Source organism: Halichoerus grypus, chromosome 5 (assembly GCF_964656455.1).
Source record: "Halichoerus grypus chromosome 5, mHalGry1.hap1.1, whole genome shotgun sequence".
NCBI lineage: Eukaryota > Metazoa > Chordata > Mammalia > Carnivora > Phocidae > Halichoerus > Halichoerus grypus.
This window is the reverse complement of record NC_135716.1, coordinates 69,374,347-69,386,513: the sequence shown is the minus strand read 5'-3', so window position 1 is coordinate 69,386,513 and position 12,167 is coordinate 69,374,347. Positions and strand designations below refer to the sequence as shown.

Genomic DNA, 12,167 nt, shown 5'->3' with positions numbered 1-12,167 from the left:
AGCTTTTCTCTAAAAGATTTAAGGAGATGTGGGTCTGGTAAACACTATAATATTTCTGAGCACCTTTTTCACCCTATTTCATATAGTACCCAAACATAATTCTGCTGCATATCAAACAGGATTAATATCTTTTTTGTGTTTAATCTTTATGTTTTTTCCTTCTTGTGGAAGATTAAAAATTTTAAGGGATACTAATTTATGGCTTTATTTATTACTGAAAGGAGCATCTAAAATCATTTGTATGCTAAAATGTGTAGATAAATTTTCAGTCTTTTTGTATTAGATCTTCTGTGCTTTTTCTAGTTCATAAATGTGTACCAGGTATTTCTCATGAGAAGCTGGCACTTTGTTACTGGGGTTAACATACAGATTAAAGCAAGGTACGCGTACCTGGGATTAATTCACCATTCTGAGCTTTAAGCTTTGTTTACTGGTAGACTTTTCTCTTTCCTTCCCTTTCCAGGAAATACTTTTTCTTCCATTTCCTGAAAAATAGTTTGTCCCAAATAAGTTTGATCTCTAAGTCTCTTAAAAAAAAAAAAAAAAATAACGGCTTTTTCCTTTTTATTTACATTCGGAATAATATGTAACAACTATAATATGTAACAAATGTAATAATATGTAACAACTTGACTTCAGCAGCTGAATTTTAATCACACAGTTAAATCAGACGCTGTTAATTCTCAGGTAATGGTAATGTGGACAGCACCTCGGTTGATGTTTATTGAGCGTGTGTGTGAGAGAGAAGTGCAGTAACTTTTTTCAGTGTTTGGCTTGCTGTGCTATTCCTGTGTGGAAACCTTGTGTGGACTCCAATCTGTGTGCTCTTCCTTAGACTTCTGCTCTTGTTTCTTTCTCTTTCTGTATACCTTTAATCTTTTTCAGGTTCATCCTCTTTCAGCTATGACTAGGAAAGGAAAATAATGTATTTTAAGATTTTCTAATACCATTGGATTTTGAAAGAGACTTGGAAATCATCTAACCCAGACCCTTCATTTTGCAGATGAAGAAAATGAACCGTGGATGAGTGAAATGATTTTTCACTGATAATATAGCTAACGACAGGACCCAGACTAGAATTTGTGTCTCTTACCTCCTAATTCTGGGCTCTGTCTCTTGCACCAGTGCAGGTGGAGAATTGAATGTGGGTTTCTTTAGTGACCATAGTAAGGTTTAGTGGGGGAGAGTATGACCACTTTCTTTTCAGGCAGTGACGTCTTAAAATTTTTTTTGTGGGGGGGGGTCACTGAACACTTTGGAAATCAAATGAAACCCATGGAGCATTTCCCAGAAGGATGCCCATATGTAAGATTTCAGGAGAAGCACAGAGTCAGCAGAACACTGGTTTAGAAAACTTAGATTCAGATCAGAGCTCCATCTCCTGCTATGTGACCTTAGGTGATCATATAACATTCTCAGTCTTTACTTCCTTTCTGAAAGATGGGGGCAGATCACCACAGTTTTGTTGTGAGAGTCAGGTGAGCTAACTCCTGAAAGCACCCAGCTCAGTACATGGCATGGAATAGATGCTTAGTTAGTTGTACTGGAATCTAATTTATGGTACCTTGCTGATGGTAAGCCATAGCTTCTGGGTTACTCTCGAGTCCTCTGCAGACCTGGACCTGGGCTCTCCTGCCTCCCCTCCCCATTTTGGAGGTGGTGTGGTCAGGAGGGTGGGCCTGTAACTCCTTGCGCACAGTACTGCATCCTCGAATGTCAGCGTCCATACCCAGCTCCTAATTAGGGCTGGTGTGGAGATTGAACAGTGTCAGGGGTGTAAGGTGCTTAGTACGTGCCTGGCACATAGTAAGATTGTTGGGTAAACACTAGCAGCCATTCTTGTTGCTGTTTCTGTTAGACTTTACTGTTAAGTGTCTGGAGTAGCAGATGAAAAAGGCAAAGAAGAAAAAAAAAAACAACAAACTCAACCCCGAGTGACATTTGCAGATACAACATTTTAAAGTATTTCATTGAAATACAAAGAGGTTCATTCAATGTCATGATTTATAGTGGAGATGATACTCTACCCCTGTCCTGGTTTGCAGCGGACTCTGATCTCGGCTGACCAGTCAGCATCCCATCCTAATTGTTGGTATTCTCTACTGTATTGAGCCCATCTCTGGATGCACTCCTTGTGAATGTCAAAAATCTCCTGCAGGGCTTACCAGCTCAACTATTTGGATTTTCTGTTCCTCAGTGAAATGTGAAAATGTAAAACTTTAGTAACTTAACACAAACACTCTCTGCATTTCATATTAGTAAAAGAAATTTAATGAATCCGAAGTCACTAAGTTTGGATATGTGCTTTTCATGTGGCATTTTCATGTCATTTAAATCAGAAATGGCCTGCACTGTGTAAGATTTGTGCATGATACTTGGATTTCAAGATTTCACAGTACCTGAATTGTGCAGTACTCAGTACACTTGTTCTTGTTAAAAGTGGCTTAATTATATATCTTTAATTTGAGTTCTCATTCCTGCATGGGGAAAAGAATTCCATTTAAATTTGTTCTTTGGGTTTAGCTTCTGCCGCTGTTTTGTCATTCACCAAGTCCCACACATGTAGGGGCTGCTACGGAGTTGGACAGTGTCTTCAGCTGAATGAGAATTATTTTTCTTCCTGAACTGAAATTTTTACTGTATTGCTAAGTTACCCCCCCCCTTTTTTTTTACTGTTTATGTAAAAGCTGTCTTGTTTTTTGGATGAGAGAAAATGATAGATTTTTACAACTGTATAGTTGGTAAAATATTTGCTACTTTGAATGTAAAGTTTCAGAAGCATCAGCTACTAGCTTTCAGTTCCTTTCTTCAATACAAAGAATGATAAACTAATTTCAATTCCCATTTGTGTCTCTTAGCATTCTCCATCGGAGCCCTTTCTAGAGAAGCCAGGGCCGGATATGACTCAGGTTAGCGGGCCGAACGCCCAGCTAGTGAAGAGTGATGAGTACCTGCCGTCCGGAGATCAGCAGCCACAGCAGAAGAAGAAGAAGAAGAAAAACAACCACATTGTTGCAGAGGATCCCAGTAAAAGTTTTGGTAAAGATGACTTCCCTGGTGGGGTTGATAACCAAGAACTAAATAGGAACTCACTAGATGGGTCCCAAGAAGAGAAAAAGAAAAAGAAAAGGCCGAAGGTAAAAAAAGATCCGAAGGAACCGAAAGAACCCAAGGAGAAAAAAGAGCCCAAGGAACCCAAGACCCCGAAAGCCCCTAAGATTCCCAAAGAGCCAAAGGAAAAGAAAGCAAAAACTGCCACGCCAAAACCCAAATCCAGCAAAAAGTCAAGGTAGGCTGTGGGCAGAAACAACCACCAGCAAACACAGTATAGAAATGAGCAGGGCAGTGAGGGCCCTTGAGAAGGGGTGGAGCCCCGGGATGGGGGAGGGGCAACACTTTGATTTTTGCCATCGGGTTCCTTTCTCTGATACCCAAACTAAAAAGTTAAGAGTTTTATACATTCTGAAGTTTAGGACTCAATTACCATGAACCGTTTATTTGGATGGTACATTTTAGACTTCACTGGGTAAAAATTCTTTGTTATTTTAAAATCATTTGCTTGTATTTTTGTGAAAGTTCATCATTGACCAAATAGAACCAAATTACCAGCTTAATTATTTGTAAGCCTAGACCAGCAACCTCATTTTCAATGACAATGCAAAACAGGGAAAGAAGGATTACAGAAGCAAGATAGGTCACTATATTTCACTAAGCGTTTCAGCCCTGTTTCCCAGAAGTTGAAACAGGAGCATTAATTCTCTCCACTTGGCGGAGTAAGCCTTCCAGGGGCAGGGTTGAAATGCTAGTGGGCAACGTGGGAGAAATCAAATAGCAGTTATCCATTAGATATGCATGCAAGAATAACATGCGCTTTAGCTTCTAGGAAATACCCTCCTCTACTCCATACTTCCCTCTGTACTTCCCCTACCAACTCTGACCCCCCAGAAGGCATATTTACTCAGTGAGAAAAGCTGAGAGAAGACATTGAAGACTAATTTTTTTCATTTGTACTGAACATTTCTTACAACCGTTCTGAACCAATTCCAAACATCTGAATCTATTTTTCAGAATATGGCTCATGTTAGAAAATATAGTTTCCAGATGGAAATATGGTCAGACTTGGTTATCTGAACCTGTTTGCAAACTTCATTAGAAAACACACTCCCCCCTCTGACCCCCACGTGCATATGTATACACACATGTGTGCACACATGCACCCTCAGGTCTGCGACGGACATGCTTGATGAGAACTTTCTGAGCTCGCTGGCCTGTAAACCTTTGACTGGTAGGTTTTCCTGTGTGTGCATGCACGGATGCAGAGCCGAGATGATTTCTGTGACTACAGAGATGTCCCAGCAAAGGAAAAGAGCAAAGTGGGATTTTCCACTTCTGCTAAAAATATCTATACAAGCCCAAATACGTTATTCTGTAGTGTTTTGAGACTTTGTATCATAGTCATTTAAACATTTTTGTCGTCGGTATTTTTTATGGTGCTGAGATAACGGAATTCTATTCAATAATTCAATCTTACAGGTAACTTAATATTGGCATTTACTTAGGAACCTTCTTTGATGCCTCAGTATGTGGTTTCTTAATTGAAAACCATTATTTTTTTTCCCATATGAACACTCTTCTAAACCCACAACCCATTATAAATTTTGTTTTCATTTACTTAAGAAATATTAAGTACTTATTCTTTGTAGGTACTGTGTTAAGTGTTAGGATGTGGTGAGCAAGGAGGATATTGTTAGAATTTCAGTATGACTTATCAGGGTTTTTTAAGAAATATAATTGCCTAAAAGCTAAGTGTTGTGCTTTTGATAGGAGGAAACATGTGCTTATTTTTCCCAAGGAGAAATTGCAGCAAAATTTTAAAAGAGTGTATTATTATGATTTTAAAACTTGAAATGTAAGAGCCTGTGTTCTAAAGAAGCTTCCTAGAACTCAGAAAATATATCACCAACACTAGCTTTAGCCTCAAGGTCTGTCGTTACTTTGTATCTTTAATTTTTTTTTTTTTAAAGATTTTTATTTATTTATTTGACAGAGAGAGACACAGTGAGAGAAGGAACACAAGCGGGGAGAGTGGGAGAGGGAGAAGCAGGCTCCCTGCCGATCAGGGAGCCCGATGCGGGGCTCGATCCCAGGACCCTGGGATCATGACCTAAGCTGAAGGCAGACGCTTAACGACTGAGCCACCCAGGCGCCCCTGTATCTTTAATTTTTTGAATCTAGCACCTAATGATAAACATTGGTTAAAAAAAGAAAAGACTGGGGCGCCTGGGTGGCTCAGTTGGTTAAGCAACTGCCTTCGGCTCAGGTCATGATCCTGGAGTCCCGGGATCGAGTCCCGCATCGGACTCCCTGCTCAGCGGGGAGTCTGCTTCTCCCTCTGATCCTCCCCCTCTCATGCTCTGTCTCCCATTCTCTCTCTCAGATAAATTAAAAAAAAAAAAAGACTAACTGTGTCTTGGTGTTGTCACAAATTTCCAAGTATATTACCTTCAGGTTCTGAGTCTGCATTGACCTAGTCCTGTCTTTAAAAACATACTTTTAGCTTACCCTTATCTCTTGTGGGATGCTTTAGGGCAGATATTAAAATGCTGTATTTAACAGTGAAACTTGTTGAAATTTTCCCAACAACTGTAAACAAGTGTTGGGAACTTGGGGCATCAGATCCAGTCAATTCTGGGCACCCGTGCTGCCATGGTCCAGAGAGGGGCCCTGTCTTTACCCACGAGAGAAAATTCCAGTGCATGCTCTCAGCTGCTCATCCTCAAGTTTGCGTTGTCTGTGCAGAGTAAATTCTTGGCATTGCTGAATCCGAGTAGTGGCCTTACATTAGAGTCACATGTTTTTGATAGGAGAGAGGGCATGTGATTATTTTCTCCCAAGAGGAGTGTTGGGTACTTTACCCCTTCTCTGTTGCTTTAGACTAATAGTTTCAGTGGATGCCTCCTTGAGGTGATAGTTGCTAATTCCCAGGTGGTGTGCAGGTAATTGAATGGAACATTTCTGGTGAGCATGGGGATGTGCATGCAGAACAGGGGCTGACATAACGGGGCCCAGAAACCTGGGCCACGCCGAGGGGTGCTGGGAGTGTCTGGAGTACCTCTCTTGGCCCTGGTGACTTGACCGCTTGTCAGGCCACCTGCTGAGTCATGACAGAGTGTGGTGAAGACGTTCCTGGGGAGCTTTCCTGTCGTTGATGGTCAGATGGGAGTAGCTGTCCAAGAAAATGGTAATTGAATAGAGATTTTCAGTAAATTAACAAACCAACCCACTATTTTGTTGAGCCACAGTTTCTACTGGCCAGATGAATTGAGTATGTCAAGTTGTGGTCTTGTGTTCTGCTGAATCTAGGAAGGAAATCGCATCCCTGAAGCACAGATAAGTAGAATGCATACAACTACATGTAAATTCTGAATAGCATAGCAGAATAATTATGTAAATTGAATATGCAGTGATGAAGGTAATAGGGGGTTTGGGTTATGTTAGCACTGGCGTTGAATTGCCAGAGCAGTTTGCTTTTAAGCACTGGAATACAGCAGTGGCAATTTTGTTTTGCAAAATGTTATGTGATACCAGTTATTTCCATCCTTGAATAAGTTAACTTGATGAATTTGTTTATACAGAAAATAATTTTCCTACAGAGGGCTGAAATAGAAGGGAATAAACAGAAGTGAAATGAAAAATTTAGTGCAGAACTACTCACATCTTTCCTGTTCAGCCCCGCATGCCAGGTCGTTGGTGACGCCCCGCACACGAATGCGCTGCCCCCCTGAGTGGGCGGTGACGGAAGTGGCCCCTGTGGCCTGCCCGGCCCTGCGTTACGTCTGTGGTGGGCGGAGGGCTCGTTTTGCATCATTCACACACACTCAGTACTAAAGGACATTTAGAAAGGGTGGCTGTCATCAGGGGGCTGATTGTGTACGCCTAGGGATGTCCGGACGTCTCACCACCTGCCATTCTGCTGCATTCCCAAAAGTGGCTGAGGCTTGAATCTGTGGCCATTCCGCAAGAACTGGCTCTTTGGGCAACCAGAATATAATGGTACTGTCTTGCCTGTGCAGGAGGACTCAGAAAATCTGCCCAGAAGCTGTGGCATAGAATGGGAGGGAAACAGAAAAAGGTATTCAGCCTTTCAGGAAAAGACATTTAAAATCTAAAAATGAGAAAAATGGGCCGCATTCCACTTTTCTATTAGAAATGTATCTTTCTTCTTTCCCTTTTATGTTAAATATGTATTTTTCTACCCATTTTTTCCTAGTGCTCTCCCCAGGTGTCCTTATAGCCTTCAAATATTGGCAGTAAATACTGAAAATAAAAGCTAAGACATTGTGGGCTGGAGGGGATGCCATTTTGCATATGGAAGGATTCAAGGAGCTGAAATAGGAGGATTTGCATTCTTCTCTTCAATGCGTTTTCTGTTGTGTATGCACGGGCCTTGTGAAATGAGAGAGAATTTGGAGGAAGCGCTTCCTTTGAATGACTCTTGAAGGATTTAGTGGTCCATTTAGCTATATAAAGATTCTTTGAATGGACATAAAGAAGGGAACTTGGCCAAAGACTGTGACTTGACTAACGAAGCGCCAGTTAAATGGAGCCGTGGAGATTTGCTTCTGGTGCAGCTTCCTTGCTGTCTTCCACCTCCAACATTAAAGTTACTAGGAGACTAAAATGCTATTTCTCAGTGAAGAGTGGTGAAATATTTTATTTAAAAGTGGACAGTAAACATACTGCTCTTGTTTTTTAAAAACGCAAAGTACCAAAAACACGTAAGGCATATTTTTTTGCAAACCACTCTGTCATTATCATTAATATTTATGTGGCAACTTTCTTCTGAGGAACTTTGCTTTTCAGATTTTTTTTTTTCCTCAGTTATGATCTAAGAAAGTAGCAGCATTTTACCTGAGGAATATTTTTATTCAGCCAACGAGCCCAACGGTGGTATATTTTGGTAACCTAATACATAGTTTATATAGTGTGCTCTTATACATGTACAATTTCTCAGCAGAGATGAGACACAAAAGCAAACCATCAAACTAGTTTTACTTAATAAGTACAGAAAACCTGGAGAGTCAGATACCTCTCCATCAGTTACATAGGTGGTAAGTTAAACCCACAGCTTTTCTTCTGTTTTCTTGTTCCTTCTTTTACATCCTGTGATTTAGTTTTGACTCATGGCATTGGGTAATTGGAGATTTTGCATTAAGTATTTTGGACAGTATGCCTGCAGAAAAGGCTGCAGATTTTTTTAACGAATAGTCACAAGACGGACTTCTGAGCCCTTTCAGTATTGGAGAGGAACAGGGAGAGAAAGTGCCTGTGGGCGGGCATTGTGCCTCTCCTCCTGCTGGCCTGCCCTGCCAGGTCTCTGGTTCATTAAATCCAAGCTCCAGGTCAGGGATGGGACCAGGGAGGTGCTGCCTACCCTGGTGGTCTTGAACGGTTATCTTCTCTTTGAAAGGGGGCCATTGGGTCTTTTTGTTGTTGTTGTTAAGATTCATTTATTCATTGGAGAGTGAGAGCATGCCAACGGGGAGGGGCAGAGGGAGAGGGAGAGGATCTTAAGCAGACTCCCCGCTGAGCAGGGAGCCCCCATCTCAGGACTCCATCCCAGGACCCCCAGATCGTGACCTGAGCCAAGATCAAGAGTCAGATGCCTAACCGACTGAGCCACCCAGGCGCCCCACCATTGGGTCTTTTTAACCCCAAATCCTTTTTTCCTTCAGGATGACCATCTCAAAGTCTTTGTGTTGCCGGTGACAGGCCGCATTACCACCCTTCCTTTATCCAGGTTGTCTTCAATCAGCTGAATGAGCAGCGAGGGAGTAGCCGTCAGCCACTTTTTAGTACAGACTGTGCTAGCTTTAGCAGCGTGTGGTTTGGTTCATAGTCCTTGGGAGAAGAGAATGCCCAATGCTACTGACCCTTAAAAAGTAGGTTCTGCTAACTCCTGCTCTGTGCTCGAGGCGGGAACAGGCCACACTGGGCCCTGCTAAAGTTTGTTTCTGCCTGTCCAGGGAGCTGCAGTGGTCTTGAAAGTGGTGGCCTGCAGCCACTTTGGTGTCTGTCGGAGAGAGTGGCATAGACCCCGCCTCCAGCTCTCACTGCACCCCGCACACGGACGGTGGGGGGGGAGGGGGCTGTGGGTGGCAGTGGGATGTTAAAGGGGGGTCATTCTGGAGACACGTTCCTTTGAAGGCTTTTGTAAGTGGAATTTTAGGGCGGAACACATGTTGCCATTGTAGAGGTGGTGGTGATGTTAGAATTGGAAGATAAAGAGGGGCGCCTGGGTGGCTCAGTCATTAAGCGTCTGCCTTCGGCTCAGGTCATGGTCCCAGGGTCCTGGGATCAAGCCCCACATTGGGCTCCCTGCTCCGTGGGAAGCCTGCTTCTCCCTCTCCCACGCCCCTTGCTTGTGTTCCCTCTCTCGCTGTGTCTCTCTATGTCAAATAAATAAAATCTTAAAAAAAAAAAAAAAAGAATTGGAAGATAAAGAGCAGAAGGAGTCCTAGGCTGATTTTTTAAAATGATTATTAAAAATGTCTATATATGAAAATGTTTTTGAAAAGTAGGAAAATAGGGGCGCCTGGGTGGCTCAGTTGGTTAAGCGACTGCCTTCAGCTCAGGTCATGATCCTGGAGTCCCTGGATCGAGTCCCGCATCGGGCTCCCTGCTCGGCAAGGAGCCTGCTTCTCCCTCTAGCCCTCCCCCCTCTCATGTACTCTCTCTCTCTCTCATTCTTGCTCTCTCAAATAAATAAATAAATCTTAAAAAAAAAAAAAAAAAAAAAAAGAAAAGTAGGAAAATAAATACAAATGCAAAATTTGTCACGTGATATACAAAGATCTTTCTGCTGGTTGTCTTCTGCCCAGGTAAGGGCCCCTTCAAGTCTGGGTGCTGTGCAAAGCCACCCTGAGAGCGTCATTGGGCATCTGAAACACCAGCCCTCCCTGCAGCTTCTCAGACAAGTCTGTGTGGCCTAGCTTTAAAATGTTAACTAGGGGGGCGCCTGGGGGGCTCAGTCGGTGAAGCGGCTACCTCCGGCTCAGGTCATGGTCTCAGGGTCCTGGGATCGAGCCCGCATCAGTCTCCCTGCTCAGTGGGGAGTCTGCTTCTCCCTCTTCCTCTGCCTCCCTCCCCCTCTTCAAATACATTTTAAAAAAATTTTTAAAAATGTTGGGGCGCCTGGGTGGCTCAGTCGTTAAGCGTCTGCCTTCGGCTCAGGTCATGATCCCAGGGTCCTGGGATCGAGCCCTGCATCGGGCTCCCTGCTCGGCGGGAAGCCTGCTTCTCCCTCTCCCACTCCCCCTGCTTGTGTTCCCTCTCTCGCTGTCTTTCTCTCTGTCAAATAAATAAATAAAATATTAAAAAAAAAAAAAATTAAAAAAAATGTTAACTAGGGAAATAGTGTGAATTAAGAAAAAAGACACCATTCTTCTTTATTTTGATGTTTGAGAGATAACACCCTTGAACTTCCATTAGAATACTAATTGTATATGTAGCCCTGATATCTGTATGGACAGTATAATGTCATGGTCCTTTGGCTTCTCCTGTTAGAGTGGGTGGTAATATTTTCTCCTTGTGGGTTTTACCATTCGCTCTGCCTAATTCTCTACCTGCCTGTAGCACCTGATTAAAATGTGGATGAGCAGCATGTCTCGTTTGTTGTATTGGCCATGCTGGCAGGTTGGAGAAGATCATTATGAATCTCTGGAGTGGGGTTCTAACTGCCAGAGTTAGCCCAGTGTCCCCCTTCGGGGGTAATGGGAATGCTGTGCCTAAAAATAAGAGTGGCATCTGAGAATTGGGCACGAGCAGCCACATCTCTGCCCTACTGTTTGGCATTTGGGAGAACATGCTATAGGAAAAGGGTGTACTTTTTGCATTCGTTTTGTAATGTCTGATTTATTCAATTCTTTTTTTTTTTTTTAAAGATTTTATTTATTCATTTGAGACACAGAGATACAGAGAGAGAGAGCAGGGAGAGAGGCAGAGGGAGAGGAAGAAGCAGGCTCCCTGCTGAGCCAGGACCCTGATGCGGGGCTCCATCCCAGGACCCTGGGGTCATGACCTGAGCCAAAGGCAGACGCTTCACCATCTGAGCCACCCGGGCGCCCCTGGTTTATTCAGTTCTTTATGTTGCAGTGCCAGGTGGTGCCATATAGCCAAAGTGGCCAGTGTTCATGTTGAGCTTCTGTGATGAGATGACGTATTAGCTGACTAGAGTTCTTTTCCATGTTACTGGCAGATCTTAATTCAATCCATAAAACTCAGTAACCCTTAGATTTTCAATGATAATTCTTGACTGCATGATGAGTCTCCCCCACCCCGAATATATTTAATATATTAAAAATGGATTTGGCTCGTTCAAGAGGCTTTCTATTCTACATTCCCTCCCTCCCTCTCTCCCTCCTTCCTTCCTCCCTCCCTCCCTCCCTCCCTTCCTCCCCTCCTTTCCTTCCTTCCTTCCTCCTCCTTTAAATAAAGGGCAGCAACCCTGTAGCTGTCCTCAGGACGGGGTTCTGATGTTACTGGAAGGCTACCCAGAGATGGCCCAGGTAACAGAAGACATTCACTAGGACAGGTCCCCGAGGCCTGAAGGGCACGCCAAAAGGCCAGGCGTGCACTGGACTCTTAGGGAGATCTCTATGAGGAGGTTAGATGCCTTCAGGCCAGGTCCAGGACTCAGAGGAGGGCCCTGGAACCAGACGGGTGTGGCTCCCGTCTTAGCAGTGCCACTTCCCAGGCTGAGTGTGTCGCCTGTCTGACCCTCAGTTTCTTCATCCTTGGAAAGTTTGATTGTAAAATGTAAAGGTGAGGCATGTTGAGTTGAAATATACTCTATCTTTTCTAACTTTCTTTGTTCTTTCCTAAAAATTTAGCATAGTAAATGTACTTAAGGAGTACCTGATGCTAGAAGAGCTATTTAAGGTAACAATTTAGATTAAATTAAATGTCTTAGAGGTGTTCCATCCAGTAACTTTCAGAGAACTTAAAAAAAAAAGCCTATTAATTTGTCATTGAAATCCTATGTTTGTTGTTCAGAAATAAAATAGAATCCCCTCCCCTTCTCTCTTTCTCTTCTCAACTCTTCTTTCCCTTTCTCAGGCAGAAGAGTGGGGTGAAGAATTTATGGGTGGAGTTGAGGAGCTGGGGTG

At 43.1% G+C, this 12,167-nt stretch overlaps 1 protein-coding gene across 5 annotated transcripts in view; it reads left to right on the top strand.

Moving 5' to 3' along the window:
- The window catches only part of CHD7 (chromodomain helicase DNA binding protein 7), a 187,221-nt gene that overhangs the window by 99,354 nt on the left and 75,700 nt on the right, over positions 1-12,167 (top strand). For all 5 annotated transcript variants that reach the window (XM_078072358.1, XM_078072355.1, XM_078072356.1 and 2 more), the window contains one exon: positions 2,859-3,289. In XM_078072358.1, the coding sequence (XP_077928484.1) occupies positions 2,901-3,289 (389 nt within the window). In that variant the 5' untranslated portion in view covers positions 2,859-2,900. The remainder of the gene's footprint in view (positions 1-2,858; positions 3,290-12,167) is intronic.